This window comes from Somniosus microcephalus, chromosome 25 (genome assembly GCF_052327205.1).
Source record: "Somniosus microcephalus isolate GS21.2 chromosome 25, FLI_Smic_1.0, whole genome shotgun sequence".
In the NCBI taxonomy this organism is placed as follows: Eukaryota; Metazoa; Chordata; class Chondrichthyes; order Squaliformes; family Somniosidae; genus Somniosus; species Somniosus microcephalus.
This window is the reverse complement of record NC_141011.1, coordinates 9,014,196-9,036,420: the sequence shown is the minus strand read 5'-3', so window position 1 is coordinate 9,036,420 and position 22,225 is coordinate 9,014,196. Positions and strand designations below refer to the sequence as shown.

General features: G+C 47.3%; 1 protein-coding gene across 1 annotated transcript in view; it reads right to left on the bottom strand.

Moving 5' to 3' along the window:
• LOC147100493 (ephrin type-B receptor 2-like) overlaps positions 1-22,225 on the bottom strand; it is a 298,808-nt gene that overhangs the window by 221,852 nt on the left and 54,731 nt on the right. The window contains exon 2 of the mRNA XM_085967333.1: positions 10,803-11,487. Coding sequence (XP_085823459.1) covers positions 10,803-11,487 — 685 coding nt within the window. The remainder of the gene's footprint in view (positions 1-10,802; positions 11,488-22,225) is intronic.

The window sequence follows — 22,225 nt, the reverse complement described above, 5'->3', positions numbered from 1 at the left end:
CGCTCCCTCAGTGTTAAAGATACAGTCCGCGTCACACTGCACCCTCAGTGTTAAAGATACAGTCCGTGTCACACCGCTCCCTCAGTGTTAAAGGTACAGTCCAGGTCACACTGCACCCTCAGGTACAAGCCTAAGTCACGCTAAATTGTTAGTGTAGTTTCTTATTTTCACATATATTCAGGTTGTTATTGAGCTGTCAGTTTTGTTGAAGCTGTTTCTCAGCTGTTGCTAGTATTTTGGGATGTCCTGTGAGTGAATGATGTGCAGAATTCCCCTGTGAATATTACAATATGTTGAAATCTCATCCCCTGGCATCACTTGTACCTTTCTCCATCTGATCTAGACACTTGTCTCTTGGTGGATGGTTCAGACTGTAAGCACTCTGTAACCTGGGCTGACTGTGGCATCCTCACTGATTTATCTTTTTACCAAGTGGAGGACCCCCGATAGAAACCTGCCGAAGGTCACTGGCTACTGTGGATTTCACTGGTGGAGGCTGTCAGACGCTGTGGGATTGCCCTCTGCTGAGTAAACAGCTGGCTCCACAAAGCCAAATCCCAGCTGAACGTCGCACAGCCCTGCGGCCTTTAGACAACAAACAGCCTGAGTGTTTCCTGCAGCATTAATGGAAATTAAGGAAAATCATTTGCCAAACCCTGCTGTCAGTTTGAGGATTGGGGCAGTGTCTGGGGGCAGGGCAGGGTGGGGGGAGATTCTTTGATGCCTTTTAGTTCCCTATTGTGTTGCAAAACAGATAGAGCAGCAAGCAGAGAAAATGTAGAGACTGGGAAGGACATGTGGGCTGATAGGGAGGGTGGACAATGGATTATGCTTTGATTCTACTTGACTTGGTTTATAGGACACAACGCTTTCAGCAGCGATGCTGTTTACACGTTCAAATGTATCATTTCATATCCTGGGAATAAGCTAAGGATTGTGATTTTCTTGGAGATTTGCGGGTGGGTGTGTGTGTGGGTGGGGGGGAGGGGGGAGGGGGGGCTGCAGGTGTTCCTGGTATCAGCTTGGAATCCGAGCTGTCTTTGTTGTACTGATCCATTTGTGAAGAACTTGACCGCTGCAAAAATGTACGATTCATTCTAACATCTGTCGTATCCTATCCAGCTACAGTATTTTATCAATATTTACTTTAAACAATGGTACTGTGACAGAGCAGAACTAACACACAGCGTTGATGCAAGATTGCGCGTGTCACTCGCTGGATCCCTATTAATGTTTATTTAATTCCCTCATGCTGTCGGATTCACTAACTTCCCCAAGCCGGTCCCCAGGTGATGTGATCACTGCTCAGCCAAAGATATATTCACAATAAATAAAGATATTAATATCCAGGCTAACTCTCACTGGTGGGAAGAGACTCAATCATTGTGATTTTAAAAATGCGTCTCTCTCTCTCTCCAAAGTAATCACTGCTCCCTGTATTCCGGTGGGATTTTAATCTGGCTATCAAATTCTTGATCTGAGATCTCACTCCCAACATTCCCGTCCTGCTAGTTGCTCTGCTCACGTCACCAGCTCAAATCAAACTCAGGCTGGTTTAAATTGGTCACTGAGAAGCTGAATGACTTTGTACCAACACCATGAGGAATTCAGAACAAATCAGGAATCAGCACAGCAAAGCTCAGGTGACCTCTCCACGTGACCTGAGCTTGTGTCACTGCCTTTAATTCGCCCCGATCTGTTATTTTTATTTCCAGTAAATTTGAACTGCTGGTAATGTACCAGTGTATGTGAGCGAATACAGATTACATGCATTGTGTTTAATCAGCCATCAGATAGAAGGGTCTTAAAAGATTATGTGTCCCAGTGATGGAATATGACCAGACTACATTATCAACAAATCCCATGAAGCTCTTCCTCATGCAACAGAATGAACTTGGTGTTACACCGTTCCCAGCTGCATTGTAAACTTAAACATGTACAGATAATTTAAAACACTATTCAATTTCATTCTGATGGGGTTTAGTATAAGCACAGGAGGAGGCTGATTCTCGCTCGTTATGTCACACGAGTTTCCCTGAGGATTGGGCAGACTCTCTCCTCTTATACTCTGATCCTTGATTTGCTGATTAAATCCGAGGAGCTGGAGATCCCAAACAGATTGCAATAATGCTTCTCTTCCAATGACCCTTCCATTGGTCTGATTTATTCTCCTGATCTTTACTCCTGTGCCTGGCGTAAAACTGGCTGCCATGACAACAAAAGCTGCGCTGCTGTTAATTAATTAAATCTTCATTTTTTTTTGTTGGAATGAGCAAGGTGGAGCAAGCTTTTAGGAGGTACATTCAGACACTCACGTTTACTTGCTACTTACAGCATTACTCTTCTGCTTTTACTGAGGATTTCACTGAAACTCCTTGTGAACAAAGGAGGATTAAAGCGATTAAAACTGACTCGAGCAGAAGAAAACTAATACACACACTCACAGTGCTGGAAGCACTCTGTGAATCTGGCTGTAGGGCAATGCCCAGTTCTGCCACCCCATCCTCGGGAATAATATCTCCACATGCCCCAAAGCCAAATAAGAAGTAAACAAAAATGTTTCTACAAATTAAAGGCATATTAAACAGAGTTTAGTACAAGGAACAGCTGAAGAAAGCGGAGGCTGCTATTTGATCAGATAAAAGGATAATGGAAAAGAGGATTGCAGACAATTGTGGAAGTAATGGGAAAAGCGATTTCAGTTCTGTGAAGGGGCAGAGAACTGTCAAAGACTGTATTGGGCCATTGTGGGCGTTCAAGGACAGGTTAGGAAGGACTCACTGGGCATGGCGGAAATATTGAATGAGCACTTTGGATCGGTCTTCACTCCTGAAGATGATGCTCGACTATTAGAATTGAACGATTTTAATAATAAAACTAGTAATATTAAAATAGATGAACATATTGTTTTAGATAGAATTAAGAAGCTAAAAATAGATAGATTTTTCGCCGGGCTGGACGAAAGCCACCCGAGAGTCCTCAGGGAGATGGGGCACGTGCTGTGCGAGCCCCTAGCCCATATTTTTAATAGCTCACTGCACTCTGGTACAGTTCCTGTAGACTGAAAGGAGGCTAATGTAGTCCCCATCATTAAAAAAAGGTGACAAGACAGACCCGGGTAACTATAGGCCAATTAGTTTGACATCAGTAATAAGAAAGATGCTTGAGGGAATCATTAGGGATGCAATATACGATATTACTTGGATAGAGAGAGATATATTAGGGACACCCAACATGGTTTCAATAAAACGTCATGTCTTACAAATTTGATTCTATTTTTTAAAGAAGTCACCAAGATGGTGGATGAGGGAGGCCCAGTAGACATTGTCTACTTAGATTTCCAAAAAGCTTTTGATAAGGTCGGACAAGAGGCTTCTCTACAAGACCGAAGCCTCTGGCATTAGTTGTAATATATTGAACGCAATTGAGAACTGGCTGGCAGGATGTCGGCAAAAAGTAATTCAATTTAGATTTGGATCTGTTTGGAGACCGGTCACCAATGGTGTCCCACAGGGATCAGTGTTGCGACCATTGCTCTTTACTATTTTTACTAATGATCTGGATGTAGGTGTTGGGGGGAAAATCTGAAAATTTGCAGATGATACCAAGCTCTGTGCGAGTGTTAGGGCAGTAGACGATGCTCGACTGCTTCAGGCGGATCTTGATGTGTTGGGAGATACGGCTCATGATAGGCAAATGATGTTTAATTTGGATAAGTGCAGTGTTATGCATGTTGGCAGGGCGAAAGCTCAACATTGATAAACACTTCAGGGAAACGCATTAAAGAAGGTGGAGAAAGAAAGAGTGTTCTAGAGCATACATCTCTAAAGGTTCATGAGCAATGGTGTGAAGCAATAGCTCGAGCAAATAGGGTGTTGGGGTACATTCATAGGACAATTGACTCTAAGACAAGGCATACTATTTAGTCCTTGTACAAGACCTTGGTTAGGCCTCACTTGGAATACCATGTGCAGTTTTGGTCTCCTCACATGGTGGGTGATATTGAGGCTTTGGAAAGAGTGCAAAGGAGGGCCACTAGATTAATTCCCAGTTTAAAGCATCTAAAGCACTTTAGAGAAGCGTAGACTATTGGGTGATCTGATCGAGGCTTATAAGATGATGAAGGGAATAGATTGTGTTCCAGTTGACAGTTTGTTCTAGGTTCGGGGGGACCAGGGGTCACAATGTTAAATAACAACAGAGAATGCTGGAAAAACTCAGCAGGTCAGGCAACATCCGTGGAGAGAAATTTGAGGTGACGTTTCGGGTCGAAACCCTTTTAAGTTGTACAAGGCCAGATTTAGGTTAGATGTCAGGAGGCGGTTCTTTTCCCAGAGAACAGTGGGCCTCTGGAACAGGCTGCCAGCTCATGCGCTGGATACTGATTCAGTGAATTCCTTCAAGCGAGAGCTGGACCGGTTTCTGGCTGGGGCGGAGATCACCTCATACAAGAGGTAGGTACTGCAGGGAATTCAGAGCCAGAGTGAGCTCCTGGACGGGTTTCGATCGCCTGGGGAGGGGGGTCGGGGAAGAATTTCCCAGATTTTACCCCCCAAATTGGCCCTGGTTTTGACCTTGTTTTTTGCCACTCCCAGGAAATGACGTGGTTTTGGGCGGGGTGGGGAGTGTATATATTGTGATTCACAAGGTATCACAATTGTGTGGGACAAGCTGGATGAACCAAAGCGTCTTTTCCTGTCTGTCATTGTTCGTATGCAAATTTCTCAGATCATTTCAGTCAATTATTGCCTCAGCCTACATACAGAACAGGATGTAATCAACAGTCTAAAGTGAAGATGCAGCTGTATATAATGCCCCTGATCATCGTCCACCAGAACACAACTAGAAAGGGATCGTCGCAGGAAAGCCCAAAGCTCCTTTACAAGCAGCACATGGTGAGAGAGCCCTGGGGTGTCAGCCACATGTAGAACATTGGGTAAAACCTGGCGAATCTCCGAGTTAAGTTCAGTTCTGGAAACACAGTAATGAATCATAGAATTGTACACCACAGAAGGAGGCCATTTGTTCCGGTGAATCTGCGCCGGCTCTTCTGAAGAGCAATCCAGTTATCCCACTCCCCCGCTCTTTCTCCAAATCCCTGCATTTTTTTTCTCCTTCAAGTATTTATCCAATTCCCTTGTGAAAGCTACTATTGAATCTGTATCCACCGCCCTATCAGGCAGCGCGTTCCAAATCCTAACCACTCGTTGCGTAAAAAAGTTTTCCGCTTGGTCAAAGAGGTAGGTTTTAAGAAGCGTCGTAAAGGAGGAGAGGCGAAGAGGTTTAGGGAGGGCATTCCAGGGCTTGTGGCCTCGCCAGCTGAAGGCACGGCCGCCAATGGTGGAGCGATGAAAACTGGGGATGTGCAAGAGGCCAGAACTGGAGGAGCGCAGAGATTTACCCTTTGCAGTAGAGGCCAACCAACTAGCTATCGGGAGTCCTGGCTGGACTGGGGTCACTCAGGCCCATTGGAATGGCCCAAACTGCAGGCACAATTGGGTTATTCCTGGTCTCTGTACCTAAAAGGATTAAATTGTGAGGACAGGCTGCATAGACTAGGCTTGAATATAGGAGATTAAGGGAGTGATCTGATTGAGGTATTTAAGATAGAGTCATAGGGGTCGATTTTCAGTGTGCCGTGAGGTGGGCTTTTAGGCATACGGGGGGCTAAAATCCCGAATTCGAGGGTTCCGACACCATCCCCCCCAAAACCCACCTCCATGTAAGTTTCAAAGGAGGCGGGTACCCGCCCTGCACTGGGACCCGCCGACCCGAGGCGGGAAGGGATTAGTGCCAATTAACTACCTGTTAACAGGTATTTAACAGGCAGTTTTCAGCCTAATCCCTATTTTGAAGGGTGTCGTGTGGGATTCCCGACGGCTCCAAACCACGCCAGGTTAGAGGAGGCGGGCCGTCGGGTTGAAGGACTTGGAGGGGTCGAGATGTCGGTGTTCAGGTGAGTGATGGGTGCATGAGTGCAAAGGTAAATGTGTTTGGTGTGTGTAAAGTGTGTAAAGAAGTTTAAATTACCTGTACTTACCTTAACAGCCTTCCTTCCTCTAGGCTTCGGGAGTCCATCATTCAGCCGGCATGGAAAGCAGAATGGCTGTGATCTGTCAAAAGTGACAGCCTGCAGCTTTCAGTGCCGGCGAGATTTCTAACTGAGTCTGCGTAGAAGGACTCAGGTTAGAAGTAAGACTGTCAGTGTTTGACAGCTTCAAACAGCTGTGAAACACTGATATTTCATCTGTCAACACGTCTAGACAGATGAAATTTCAGTCTGTGACATCACCTGTTGCCGAGTGGCCCTTAATTGCCGCTGGGCGGGCTCAACAAGGTCAATCAAGTGAAAATCGCGTGGATTGGCCGCTTGATGGAGGCGGGACTAAAACCCGAAAGTTGTAGTCCCGCCTCCTTCCCGACTTCTGAATGAAAATCCAGCCCATAGAGTTAGAGTAATAATGGCACAGAAGGAGGCTATTTGACCCATCGAGTCCGTGCCGGCTCTCTGTAGAGCAATCCAGTCAGTCCCATTCCCCCGCTCTATTCCCCGTAGCCCAGCAAGTTTATTTCCCTCAAGTGCCTATCCAGTCTCCCCTTGAAAACATTGAGGGGGAGAAATTCAGTTGGCTGGGACACCCGTTAGCACCTTAAGAGGGCGCTAAGTGGGTCGCAAGCCACTGGCCACGCCTCCCGCTAAATTCCGCGGGACGCTAGTGGTGGCGCTAGCCGTTAGCGCTGCGCCGCTACCGATGATGTCATCAGTGTGCGCAGCGCCCCGCTGATGCCCCGGCCGTGATATTTGGAAGCGCCCCCTGATTTACCGCCGGACGCTATGTGCGACCAGTTCAGGGGGGCCTACCTGCGGCGGTGGAGGCGCAAATTAAAGGAGAGGTGCGGGGCGGCCATTTTTGTTGCTGACCGCCTGCCAGCACCTCTCTGCGCTGCCGTCCCCGGCCTCCTGAACTCCCCCCCGCAGAGTGCTGGCTGCGCTCCAAGAGCCCGGCACTTCTCCTCGGTGCCGGGCTCTTTTGCCGGCACTCGCAATCCTCGGGGGCCCAGCTGGGCCCCAGATCACGCTGAACAAGGCCCCTCCCCTTTAAGTAGGGGAGGAAGGCCTGCAATACCGCAGCACGACGTGCCGCAGCGTGTGGTGCTACAGCACGTTGCGCTGCGATATTCAGTCACAGCGCCCCAAGAGGGATGTGGGGTGCCTCCAGTAGCGCCGCGCTTCCCTTTGGGGTGCTACCACTGAATTTCCGGCGGGCGGCCGCGAATGCTGCCGGGGCGCTACTTTTAGCGCCCTGGCAAGGCTGGCGCCCCAAACGGGGCTATACTCAATTTCTCCCTGAGTGTCTCCGCTTCCACCACTTCCGTCGGCAGCGAGTTCCAGGTCATTACCACTCGCTGCGTAAAAAAGTTTTTCCTCACATCCCCCCGTATCTCTTGCCCAAAACCTTAAATCTGTGTCCCCAGTCCTTGTACTATCAACTAATGGGAACAGCCTTTCCCCGTCTAGCCTATCCAAACCCATCATAATCTTGTACACCTCTATCAAATCATCCTTCTACCTCCTTTGCTCTAATAAGAACATAAGAAGTAGGAGCAGGAGTAGGCCAATCGGCCCCTCGAGCCTGCTCCACCATTCAATAAGATCATGGCTGATCTGATCCTAACCTCAAATCTTCTATCACTCTGCATCCACCCGAACCCATGTGATCTCCCGGGAGAGGCGAAAAACCAGATAAAGACCCAATGGCCAATTTGGGAGAAAAAAATCTGGGAAATTCCTCTCCGACCCATCTAGGCGATCGAAATTCTTCCAGGAGATCACTCTGTCCCTATATTTTCTACAGTACTTACCTTCTGTAAAGGCGATCTCCACCCCAGCCAGGAACAGGAATAAAACCATCTCCTGAAATCTAACACAGAATTAGAACACAGTAGGAGCAGAACCAGGCTACACGGCCCCTGGGCCCACTCCACTACCCACAGGGCCATGACCATTCCGAACCTAGACTCATGTCCAATTTCCTGCCCGCTCCCCGTAACCCTTAATTCCCTTTACTTCTAGGAAACTATCTATTTCTGTTTTAAATTTATTTAATGATGTAGCTTCCACAGCTTTCTGGGACAGCAAATTCCACAAACCTACCACCCTCTGAGTGAAGAAGTTCCTCCTCATCTCAGTTTTGAAAGAGCAGCCGCTTATTCTAAGAATATGCCCCCTAGTTCTAGTTTCACCCTTCATTGGGAACATCCTCACCGCATCCACCCGATCAAGCCCCTTCACAATCTTATATGTTTCAATAAGATCGCCTCTCATTCTTCTGAACTCCAATGAGTAGAGTCCCAATCTACTCAACCTCTCCTCATATGACCACCCACTCATCCCCGGGATGACAACAAATCCAGCTTCTCTATCCTGTCCTTGTAGCTAAGATCCCCCATCCTCGGAACCAATCTGGTAAATCTCCTCTGCACCCTCTCAAGGGCCTTCACATCCTTCCTAAAGTGTGGTGACCAGAACTGGACGCAATACTCCAGTTGTGGCCTAACCAGCGCTTTATAAAGGTTCAGCATAACTTCTCTACTTTTGTACTCAATCCCTCTATTTATGAAGCCCAAGATCCCATATGCTTTGCTAACCACTCTCTCAATATGTCCCGCCACCTTCAGGGACCTATGCACATTAACTCCCAGGTCCCTCTGTCCCTGCACACTCTTTAAAGCTGTGCCATTAAGTGTATATTGCCTCTCCCTGTTCCTTCTGCCAAAATGCATCACCTCACACTTCTCTGTATTAAATTCCATCTGCCACTTGTCTGCCCTTTCTGCGAGCCTTTCTATGTCCTGTTGCAGTCGATTGGTATCATCCTCACTGTTTGCCACACCCCCAAGTTTGGTGTCATCGGCAAATTTAGAAATTCTACTTTGTATTCCAATATCCAGGTGAATTATATATATCAACACATGCAGTGGCCCCAGCACTGACCCTTGGGGAACACCACTGTCTACCATCCTCCAGTCTGAAAAACAGTGATTTACCACAACTCGTCCTTAAGCCAATTCCTTATCCAAGCTGCCACTGACTCACCTATTCAATGAGCCTCAATTTTGTTAACCAGCCTTCTATGTGATACTTTGTCAAACGCCTTCCGAAAATCCATGTAGACAACATCCATTGCATTCCCTTCATCGATCCTCTGATTAAAGGAATTGATAGGGTAGATAGGGAGAAACTATTTCCTCTGGTAGCGGAGTCCAGAAAAAGGGGGCATAGCCTTAAAATGAGATCCAGGCCAGTCAGGGGTGATGTCAAGAAACACTGCAGCCATGAAGCCTTGAAATCAATGCCAACAGGCAGAGCAGATATTAGCAGCAGTGACAAAAATATCAGCCCAGTATAGGAAGACAGGAGCCAGTGTGACTGTGCCCGTGGGAAATGGGTGCGGAGCATCTGATGCACTCTGGCTGTACCACAAGGATAGACCTGGTTAACCTACTCTCTGGGGACTTGACGTATCTGCGCCCAAGCTGTGTGTAGATTGTCAGTGCCAGACAGGCCCCATGCATTGAGCAGCACAGTGCTGAGCACCAGTTGACCGAGGCACCAGTGCTTGATGCATGGGCGCTATGGGCACCAGACACTGCACTAACTGCCCCTCACTGTAGGAGTTTGGACAGCAACACAGGTAGAACAGAAAAAACGCCAGGCTGAGCTTCAGATTAGTCTTCTCAACGCTGAGGATCAGTAACTCTCTTACATAACCAGAAATTCACAATATTTACTGTCGCTGCGAAGTGTACAAAACGATTGTGATATCTTACTGTGCCCTACACCTGTGATAGCACAATTACACGGATTTATGATCCCAAAATATAACTAAAATTCTTTTAAAATATGGGCTGCTTGTGAGTGTCCCCGACACTAGTATCAAAGTATTAACATTAATTCCCATGGATTAGCGAATAGCCCTGCACTGAGCCCCAATTTAACTACACCTGGACAGCTGATCAAAAACTCAGAGCACAGCGCACTTCACCAACACCTCATCTGTGACAACACTTGGAAGGGAACACACTCTGATCTTGTTGCCTTTTTGAAGCCATTGCTTGAAAGTCAAAGCTGCTTCTTCGTCCCTTCCAGCGAGTCCGCATTCCAAGTAAGTGATAACTGACGACAAGATCAGACAAGTCACAGAATAACTGACAGTCGTATAAATGAGCAGTTGGAAACAACGATTGGGTTATTGCGAAGCGCAGGTCTGCTCTCTAACTGGTGACTCACACGTTTCAAAACACTTCAAGAACCAATCATCAGCACCGAGCCAGCGAGTGTCAAAGTCCAAGTAAATGTGTTCCGAACAATCACAATGAAAAATCAGAAAAAAGGGGAAATAATAGCCAGAGCAGTTTAGAAATAAATGCAGCCAGGAAGCAACAATTATTGAAAATTGTATTGCAGTTAAAGTCAGCAAAATGTGGCCTGCAATGTCAAGTCCCAGTGTAAATAACAGAAACATTATTGTGTCTTTGCACATCCCTGATCTGCTCAGTACTATTACATTAAATGATTCCATATTTGCATCTTATTATTTGAAGTGGGTCATTTTTATTTCGAAGTTATGTTAAATGCTCAGTCCTAGTGGAGGTAGAATATTTAGTAAACTGCAAACATCTGAGAATAGTAAGTGGAGCAGAGGACTTAGGGCCAAACCCCTTCTGATCATTCCATGTAACTAAGATCACTTCCAACCGATGACCCAATGGATGGATCTGTGAACTGATGGGGCTCTTACCTTGGCACACAGTGCCATTCTCCACAGACTCGTAGCCAGCTTTACACATGCAGCGGCCAATGGGGACCATCCACTCTCCATCTCCGTTACAGTACAGTTTGATGGGCACATCCACCTCCTCGGCATTCGGGACACAGCTCCCCCGAGCCACCACCAGGGATGTGCTCTCTGCCCCGGACAGCGTTTGCTGGAAAATCGCCCCATTCCGGATCACTCGTGGGCACTTTCGGTAGAAGACCCTGACTGCGATCAGAGACATGCATCCGCCATAATCCTGGAACGCCAGGTAAAAGCCATTCTTGGACACTGGCCCAAAACTACGGACTTCCGTGTTTATTTTCATCACCCTCCCTCCCAGATCCACCTGGGAAAAGCTTTCATCCGCTGCAATTGTATCCACTTTCATCCAGGGATTCTCCATCCAGTATGGAGTGGTCTTTGTTGCTGAATCTGTTTCTGATTCATAATAGTAGAGATTAAAGGTCTCCTTACAAGAGCCAGGGACATTGGGAATGCTACTGCAGTCCCGCACGGAAAACTTCATCTCCACATGGATCCGTTGAGCCCCTTTGCGTTTGATGTACTTGGTGCGGAGCCAGTTGTTCTGACTGGCTTCAAACACATTGCAGACCTGGTATGTCCTTATGGTGTTCATCGTCTCATCGTATCCACTGACTTCTTCCCACTGTAACAGAAAGCGTAAAATGGTGATTTAGCAAACGGTAAGAATCACAGACACAGTTAACGGAGGTGCAATGTAATCTGACGGCATGATAATCATTTTAGAACAAATGGGAAATTCGTCTCGGGCGGTATCGGATCGGCCGCCCGTTATACGCAGCGCCTGATACTCCGTTACATTGCAGTCGACGGCCAATCCAATAGCACCCGTTTTCCGCCACTGCCCGGGACAAATTTCTACCTCGATGGTGTTAGGTGACTCTTGCTACAAACCCCAAACCAGATGGCAGCCAGACAATTGCCAAATGTCCTTCATGCAGTCCCTTCTCCTGGAATTGTGACCTGCTTTGCCAAAGTGATCCCAGCCGATCACAAAGTGATGGGATATCTCCATCACCAGCAAGAGAATGATGAATGTAACAAAATGTCCAGCCATGGTCAGCTCGCTCAGCAAAGCTCGTAGAATTATGGATAGTTCATTGGTTGAACTCTGGAGAAAAGGGAAGTTGGAATAACAATGAGCAGAAACACAGGAAGGTGAAGAATATTTTGACCTGAAACCTCTCCTGAGCCTGGATGGCTATCTCCGTGATTCCCATTTCAAGGACACTGTTGAAGATGATGAACATTTTAATGAGATTTTAGTTGGATCAGGAGAGTGAGGGATGCAGTACAGTCACACCCACATGGATTCAATTTAGAATTACATAAATAATCCCTGTCAATAACTATTGCCTTATTTATCACTGAAATATGTCCCATCTAGAAGGATCTACAAACATAAACGAGTGTTTAAATTCAGATATTTACACATCATGGGCTGAATGCTCACAATCTTTCTGAAAGAGGAGGAAACTGCACTGGCCTCCTCTTCCCCACCGCCCCCACCACACAATCACACACAGACACACACATAGACACACACACAGACACAGACACACATACACACAGTCACACACACAGAAACACACAGTCACACACACAGACAGTCACACACACACAGACACACACACACAAACACAGACAGTCACACACACACAGACACACACACACACAGGCACACAGACACAGACACACACACAGACACATAGACAGTCACACACAGACACACAGTCACACACACAGTCACACATAGACAGTCACACACACACACACACACAGACAGTCACATGCAGATAGACACACACACAGTCACACACAGTCACACAAACAGACAGTCACACACACAGACAGTCACACACACACACACAGACAGTCACACACACAGACACACACACACAGAGTCAAACACAGTCACACACACAGACACAGACACGCACACAGTCACACACAGTCACACACACAGACAGACACACACACAGACACACACACACACAGTCACACGCACACAGTCACACACATACAGACACAAACACAGACAGACACACACACAGACAGTCACACACGCACACACAGACACATACAGTCACACACAGACACACACACAGACACACACACAGTCACACACACACACACACACACAGACACACACACACAGTCACACAGACACACAGACACAGGCACACACACAGTCACACACACAGACACACACACACACAGTCACACATACACAGTCACACACACACAGACACTGACACACAGACAGAAACATAGTCGCACACACACACAGACACACATGCACACAGAAACATAGTCGCACACACACAGACACACATACACACAGAAACATAGTCACAGACACACACACATACCCACACACAGACAGACACACACACAGACACAGTCACACACACACACACACAGTCACACGGTGCAAATGATGAAACAGGCGTTCATGTCGGCTGTGATTCTGGCCAATCACATTGGCCCTGATTTTAGGGGGCTGATGACGGGGTACGCACAGCTGCACCATCATACGTCCTCTGAAAGCCCCCCCAAGTTCCAGGTTTCCGTATGCGATGCGAATGCTTGAAAACCTGGAACTTGTGATCTGTCAAGTTTCTCCTTGACAGATCATCCACATGCGTCCCAGAAACACTTACTACTGCACAGCGAATGCACACACAACCCTTACACCTGGTAAAAGCATAAGGCCTGCTTTTAGCAGCGTAAGGGTTAAAATAAATGTTAAATTAACATTTTTTAAAAATGATTAAAACATATAAAACCATTTAAAATTAGTTCATGTAAATTTTGGACAGGAATAAAATGTTCTTATTATTTTTCAAAATATTTAATTTTTATTTTAAATGCTTAATAACAGTCAAATAGTAACAAAGATTTGAAATGGAAGGACTACTGAACTTCAACCTGTCAATGTTTTACTCAAACAATAGCGGGTGTAGACAGTGTGACACGAGAATCTACATTATACAACCTGGAATGTTTGTGAACAGCTTCTTCCTGTCTGCATCCTGAACGCCTTTTTATTCTCCTTCAAATATCATGCTAATTAAGAAAGAAAGACTTGCAATTTACAACCTCAGGTCGTCCCAAAGCGCTTTACAGCCAATGAAGGACTTTTTGAAGTGTAGTCACTGTTGTAATGTAGGAAACGCAGCAGCCAATTTGTGCACAGCAAGCTCCCACAAACAGCGATGTGATAATGACCAGATCATATGTTTTCGTGACGTTGGTTGAGGGATAAATATTGGCCAGGATACCAGGAATAACTCCCCTCGCTCTTCTTTGAAATAGAGCCATGGGATCTTTTACGCCCACCTGAGAGAGCAGACGAAGCCTCGGTTTAATGTCTTATCCGAAAGACGGCACCTCCAACAGTGCAGCACTCCCTCAGCACTGCACTGGAGTGTCAGCCTGGATTATGTGCTCAAGTTGCTGGAGTGGGATTTGAACCCACAACCTTCTGACTCAGCTACAGTTGCCACAACCAATGAAGGCCATAAACAGGGTCCTTAAAAAAACTGGTTTATCTTAAACTTCCAACCCTCTCATTTTCCCTGTACTTTTCAGATACTTTTGCTAATGAAGCCTTCATTTCTTTCTTAATTGTTTCATTCTCCTCTTTCTCCACCCCTCCACTCCCAATGTAGAACCACAACAGCTGATGGGCTCCCAGCCCTGTGTCCACACACTCTGTAAGCAGATGCTAGCAGGTGTGGCAAAGCTGTCTGGACTCATTTGCCCTCTGATTTTTTTCCATAATTCTGTCTGATGCCTCCACTGACGTCAGGAACGCTCTGAGCTGTGAAAAATACAGCTTTGTCCTGTCGGTTTAGATATAGAATTACATAGAAATTACAGCACAGAAACAGGCCATTCGGCCCAACTTGTCTGTTTATGCTCCACATGAGCCTCTTCCTACCCTACTTCATCTCCCCTATCAGCACAACCTTCTATTCCTTTCTCCCTAATGTAATTATCTAGCTTTCCCTTCAATGCATCTATGCTCGTCACCTTAACTACTCAATAAGTCGTTAAATGTTGTGTTAACACAGGTCTCAGGGGAACTTCACTTACTTTCTTATTGTTGCTTTTACATCTGATGCTTTTGTGGTTTGGGTTAAGGGAGTCGGACGTCCGTTTGCTGATTCCCCACATTTACAACACTGCATGAAAATGTGGGTCTGTGACTCCGCAGTTGGTTTAAAGGAGCTGGTTCTAGTGGTGTGAACGCAGGCAGCAGAGCTGCTCATGGTCCTCCCCCACCTAAACTCCACAAGCACCGAATGTAAACCATCTCAACTCTAAAATACCCTCGTGGAGATGTTTGCTACACATCACAGCCATTGAAACCAAGTATGAATTGGAGTGTGGATTCCAGGTTATTCTGAGCTCGCTGGGGGTTGCAATAACTGCAGACAAAGAAAGTGTTAAACCAGCCAAGATTCTAGCCAACACTGGACTGATTTTCTGAATGGGAACTGCTGGCACGGAGCCTCGCCCTCAGGGAGCTTATATTGGGAAATCAGAGACTCGTATCCCACCACTCTCCTTCCATTCATTTTAATGAGGAATTTTCTGATAAACCTGCTCCAGACAACCTGCCCTTACGTGTTTATTCCTCAGAACCATTAATGTCATATGTCCAAATAGTACTCTGGTTTGACCTGAAAAGGAATGCAGGCTACAATGGAATCTGCGGAGGCAGAGCTGTTCAGGCTGCAGAGCACCATTTGTGCTTGGTTTATGTATTTCACGGAAAACCCCAATTTGAGAAAATTCCAAGGCAAATTCATGTGAAGAAACTGCAAGGAGACACTGAGAGCGCATTTGGCTCATTTAGTGGACACTCCGGATGAATGAGCTTTAAATTGTTGCTTGTACTGTTTGTTAGATAGTCTCTTTTGTTTCTATATCTTAGTTAAGTGTAAGAAATGAGTTTTTAAAATGGTTTGAGTTTGGTAAATGTGGTTAGTGAGTGATTTACTGGCTGTCGCGAACTGCCTTACGAAGGAGCTTTCTTGTTTTGTAGAAACTGTTTTATAAGAACATTAGAATTAGGAGCAGGTGTGGGCCATACGGCCCCTCGAGCCTGCTCCGCCATTCAATAAGATCATGGCTGATCATCGACCTCAACTCCACTTTCCCGCCCAATCCCCATATCCCTTGATTTCCCTAGAGTCCAAAAATCTGTCGATCTCAGCCTTGAATATACTCAAAGATTGAGCATCCACAGCCCTCTGGGGCAGAGAATTCCAAAGATTCACAACCTTCTGAGTGAAGACATTCCTCCTCATCTCAGTCTTAAATGACCGACCCCTTATCCTGAGACTATGTCCCCTAGTTCTAGACTCTCCTGCCAGGTGAAGCAGCCTTTCAGCATCTACCTTGTCAAGCCCTCTCAGAATCTTATGGGGGGAAAATTGAGTCGCGCCCCCTTTGGGGCGTTAACTTCGCCGGGCGCTACTTTTAGCCCCAAGAGGGAAGCAGGGCGCTACTGGAAGTGCCCCACCTCTCTCTTGGGGCGCTGTGAGGGAATATCACGGCACAACGTGCCGCAGTATTGCAGGCCTTCCTCCCCTTCTTAAAGGGGAGGGGCCTTGCGCAGCGCGACCTGTGGCCCAGCTGGGCCATCGGGGATCGGGAGTGCCGGCAAAAGAGCCCGGCACTCAAGAGAAGTGCCGGGCTCACGGAGCGCAGCCGGCACTCTGCGGGAGGGGCGGGTCAGGAGGCTGGGGACAGCAGCGGAGGCAGGTGCTGGCAGGCGGCCAGCAACGAAAATGGCCGCCTGGCACCTCGCCTTTAAATAGCACCTCTCCGGCCGCAGGTAGACCCCCCCGACCCCGTCGGGCATAGCGTCCAGCGGTAAGTTATGGGTCGCTCTCGAAGATCGTGGCCGGGGCGTGAGCGTGGCGCTGCGCATGGCAATGTCGCAGCGCTGTGCACCGCTAACGGTTAGCGGTGCCGCTTACCTCCCAATGAATTTCGCGGGAGGCGTTGGTGGTGCCGCGTCCAGGCGCTAGTTGCTTTCTGCCTCATTAGCACCCTCTTAAGGCGCTAATGGGAGGCGCAAAGCAACTGAATTTTTCCCCCTATATGTTTCAATAAGATCACCTCTCATTCTTCTAAACTCCAGAGAGTATCGGCCCAATCTACTCAATCTCTCCTCATAGGACAACCCTCTCATCCCAGGGATCAACCTAGTGAACCTTCGTCACACCGCCTCTAAGGTATGTATGTCCTTTCTCAGACAAGAAGACCAAAACTGTGCACTGTACTCCAGGTGTGGCCTCACCAAGGCCCTGTACAGTTGTAGCAAGACTTCCTTACTCTTATACTCCAACCCCCTTGCAATAAAGGACAACTTGCCATTTCCCTTCCTAATTGCTTGCTGTACCTGCATGCTGGGACCAGCTTACAAGGACCGGCTTGCTCAGGAAACATAAAGGGCTGGATTTTCCAAGCCCCGAGGAGGCGGGCATGGAGGTGGGACAGCCGGTAAACTCGGAGAAAGTGGGGGCGGATGGCAAACCCGCCCCCATCCCGCCTCCGTGCCCATTTGCCAGGAGGCGGGAAGATGTGCAGCTTCGGGTCCCGTCTCCTGGAGGCGGGAAAGGATTAGTGCCATTTGACCTTCACAGGTGAAGGATTCCCGGCCTTGGAGAACCCTGCCGGGTTGGAGGAGACGTGGAGGAGTTCTGCGGCGGTCGGAGGCACCTGGAAGTAAGGTGTAGAGGTGAGTGATGGGTGCAAGTGTGGAGTGGTAAGTATGCAAGTTGAGTGATAAGTTTAAAAAAGTGTTCACTTACCTTGTTTTCCTTCCATAGCCTTTAGCCACGGAGGATCGGAAGAGCCGACATCCTGCATGTCAAGTTCAGGTAATGGCTGATGGACACTCCAATCCATCAGACATCTGAAATTTACAAATTTGCAATGTTTGATGAGTCCTCACCTCAAAGACCCATCAAACTAAAGAGAATGTCGGTGTTTGACAGCTTCACAGAGCTGTCAAACGCTGTCATTTCTTCTTTCAAGAAGTCTTGACAGATAGCACATCTGACATTGACGTGATCTGTCAGTGACTTCCTCCCTAATTGGCCTGCTGAGCCCGCAGGGCGGGCTTAACAAGCTCAATCAGGGAAAAATCCCTCTGAATGGTCAGGCAAGGATGGAGGCGGGACATTGACACTACAAGCAGCAGTCTCGCCTCCAACTCACCTCCGTTCACAAAATCCAGCCCTAAGACTCAACAAGGTGCAGGTGAGACTGAAGTCATACTTAGGCCAGACCAAGTCGGGGGACCCAGTGAACCAGTTGGTTTTTCTAACTATCTAGAAGCTTTTCAGAGTTATTTTTCTGCTGCTAGTTGTCAGTTAAGTTCAAGATGGAAGTAGGCAGTCCTTGTGATGGTCTTTGTTTGCAAGGACAGAGGAATTGAGGGTGGATTTTTGTGAGGAGCGGGGTGATGACGCCACAATTGAAAGGGAGCGGGACAGTACCTGAGGAGAGGGAACTGTTTACAATGCCAGCTAACATGGGGGACAGCAGTTATGGGGAATGGGGTCAAGAGAGCAGGAGGAGTGTCCCAGGGACAAGATGAGCTCAGACAGAAACTAGAGAAAGACAGGGGTTCAGGGCTAGATGAGGGGTGCGCTTAAGGTGAAATTTGTCTTGGTGGGCAAGGGGTCGAAGAAGGAATAAGTGAACAGATCGACAGCTGAAGAAATAAGCATTGGTCCACTATACGATATTCACAGAGGCAGCAGGTCCGGCACTCCCTCAGTTCTGCTCTGAGGTGTCGGTCTAGATTATGTGCTCAAGTCCTGGAGCAGGGCTTCAGCTCAGGACCTTCTGGTCCAATGTCCAGAGTGCAGCTACGGAGCTCTCCATCCTTCCTCTGCTGCTCACCCCTCAATTATATCAATTACCAAATTCCATTTCAGAGTGTTCAGAATGGGATTTGAACTTGCAATCTCAGGATTATCTGACTGAGCACCAGAACCACTACACAAACATGTGTCGACTGAGACAAGTTGTATATTGCCACACTCAGGTCCAATTGTTAGGCTCAGTTATCTAGACAAGTTAGAAAGAGAATGACAGGGAGTTCAGATCTCAGCGACAGTCTGCTGACACACACTGCTGTCGGGTCATATTAACATGTTTTAAAAACTAGTGGACAGGTACAAAAAGTAATCCAAATGTCTAATGGAATGTTGGTCTTTCTCTCAAGCGGGCTGGAATGCAAAGGGGTGGAAATCATGTTACAGTTGTATAAAGCTCTGGATAGACCCCATCTGGAGTACTGCACTCAGTTCCGGACAGCACACCTCAGGAACGATATATAGGCCTTGAAGGGGATACAGCGCAGATTCACCAGAATGATACCGGGGCTGAAAGGCTTAACTTCTGAGGAGAGGTTGCATAGACTAGGCTTGTATTTCCTTGAGTGTAGGAGAGCGATGGGTGATCTAATCGAGGTGAAAAGGATTTGATAGGGTAGATAGAGGGAAACTACATCCTCTCATGGGGATTCCAGAAAAAGAGAGCCCAATTTTAAAATTAGCTAGGCCGATCAGAAGTGAAACCAGGAAGCACTTTTCCACAGAAAAGGTCAGGGAAATCTGGAACTCACTCCCCAAAAGGTTGGGGGTCAATTGAAATGTTCAACACTGAGACCAATAGATAGCCTGGCAGAACTGGTTCTCACATTGAACAACTTCTCCTTTGACTCCACTCACTTCCTCCAAATTAAAAGTGTTGCTATGGGAACCCGCATGGGTCCTAGCTATGCCTGCCTTTTCGTGGAATGTCAAATCCCTCTACACCTCCATCCGCCACCAGGATGGCCTGAGGGCGCTTCGCTTCTTCCTTGAACAGAGGCCCAACCAGTCCCCATCTACCACCACCCTCCTCTGTCTGGCTGAACTTGTTCTCACATTGAACAACTTCTCCTTTAACTCCACTCACTTCCTCCAAATTAAAGGTGTTGCTATGGGAACCCACATGGGCCCTAGCTATGCCTGCCTTTTTGTGGGATATGTGGAACATTCTTTGTTCCAGTCCTACTCAGGTCCCCTCCCTCACCTCTTTTTCCAGTACATTGATGACTGTATCGGTGCCGTTTCCTGCTCTCGCCCTGAACTAGACAATTTCATTCACTTTGCTTCCAATTTCCACCCTTCCCTCACCTTCATATGGTCCATCTCCGATTCTTCCCTTCCTCGACTTCTCTGTCTCCATCTCTGGGAATAGGCTATTGACAAATATTCACTACAAGCCCACTGACTCCCACAGCTACCTGGACTATACTTTCTCCCATCCTGCTTCCTGTAAGGACTCTATTCCATTCTCCCAGTTTCTCCGTCTCCGCCGCATCTGCTCTGATGATGCCACCTTCCATACCAGTGTTTCTGACATGTCTTCCTTTTTCCTCAACTAAGGATTCTCCTCTACTGTGGTTGACACGGCCCTTGACCGTGTCCATTCTATTTCCTGCACTTCTGCTCTCACCCCTGCCCCTCCCTCCCAGAACCACGATAGGGTTCCCCTTGTCCTCACCTTTCACCACACCAGCCTTCACATTCAACTGATCATTTTCCGCCATTTCTGCCACCTCCAGCGTGATCCCACCACCAAACACATCTTCCCCTCACCTCCCCTTTCAGCATTCCGAAGGGACCGCTCCCTCCGCGACACCCTGGTCCACTCCTCTATCACCCCCAACACCCCTTCCCCTTCGCCCGGCACCTTCCCACTGTTCAGGGCCCCAAACACTCCTTCCAGGTGAAACAATGATTTACCTGTACTTCTCGCAATCTAGTATACTGTATTCGCTGCTCACGATGCGGTCTCCTCTACATTGGGGAGACCAAACTCAGATTGGGTGACTGCTTTGCGGAACACCTCCGTTCAGTCCGTAAGGGTGACCCCGAGCTTCCGGTCGCCTGTCACTTTAATTCTCCGCTCCACTCCCACTCTGACCTCTCTGTCCTCGGCCTCTTACACTGTTCTAATGAAGCTCAACGTAAGCTCGAGGAACAGCACCTCATCTTTCGATTAGGCACTTTACAGCCTCCTGGACTCAACATCGAGTTCAACAATTTCAGACTATAACCTCGGCCCCTCTTTTTTTTTCTCTCTCTCACAAGGCAGCTGTCTTTTATTCTGCCATCGCCATTTACACTTCATCTAGAGCTATCTTTTGTTTCTTAACTTGTCCCATTACCATCTCCTTTTGCCTTGCACCATCATCCCTTTCGCCTCTTTATCGCTCCTGCCTTCCACCCGATCACAGACCTTCCCTTTTGGCTGGAGAGATAAAGAGACAAAAGGGATGATGGTGCAAAGCAAATGGCCTGTTGGCCTGTTGGCCTTTATTACAAATGGATTGGAGTATAAGAGTAAAGATGTCTTACTGCAATTATATAGGGCCCTGGTGAGACCACACCTGGAGTATTGTGTACAAGTCTGGTCTCCTTACCTAAGAAGGATATACTTGCCTTAGACAGCATGCAACAAAGGTTCACTAGACTCATTCCTGAGATGAGTGGACTGTCCTATGAGGATAGATTGAATAGACTAGGCCTATATTCCCTAGAGTTTAGAAGAATGAGAGGTGATCTCATGGAAATGTATACAATTCTGAGAGGGCTTGACAGGGTAGATGCAGGGTGGATGGTTCTCCTGGCTGGGGAGTCTAGAACTAGGAGTCAGACTCTCAGAAAAAGGGGTTGGCCATTTAGGACTGAGATGAGGAGAAATTTCTTCACTCAAACGGTTGTGAATCTTTGGAATTCTCTGCCCCAGAGAGCTGTGGAGGCTCAGTCGTTGAGTATATTCAAGACAGAGAGCGATTGATTTTTAGATACTAAGGGAATCAAAGGATATTGGGTAGGGCGGGAAAGTGGAGATGAGGTAGAAGATCAGCCATAATCTTATTGAATGGTGGTACAGGCTTGGAAGGCCGAATGGCCGACTCCTGCTCCTATTTCTTCTGCTCTTGTGTTCTAATTGCAGGACAGGTTCAAGGGGCTGAATCATAGAAAGAGGCCATTTGACACATCATGCCAGTGCTGGCTCTTTGAAAGAGCTATCCAATTAGTCCACTCCCCTTTTCTCTCCCCATAGCCCTGCAAATTATGTATCAAATTCCCTTTTGAAAGTTACTACTGAATCTGCTTCCACCGCCCTTTCAGTTCATAACATCTCGCTGCGTACTATCATTTTTTTTCATTTCCCCTCTGGGTCTTTTGGCAGTTATCTTAAATCTGTGTCCTCTGGTTACTGACTCTCCTGCCAGTGGAAAGAGTTTCTCCTTATTTACTCTTCAAATCCCC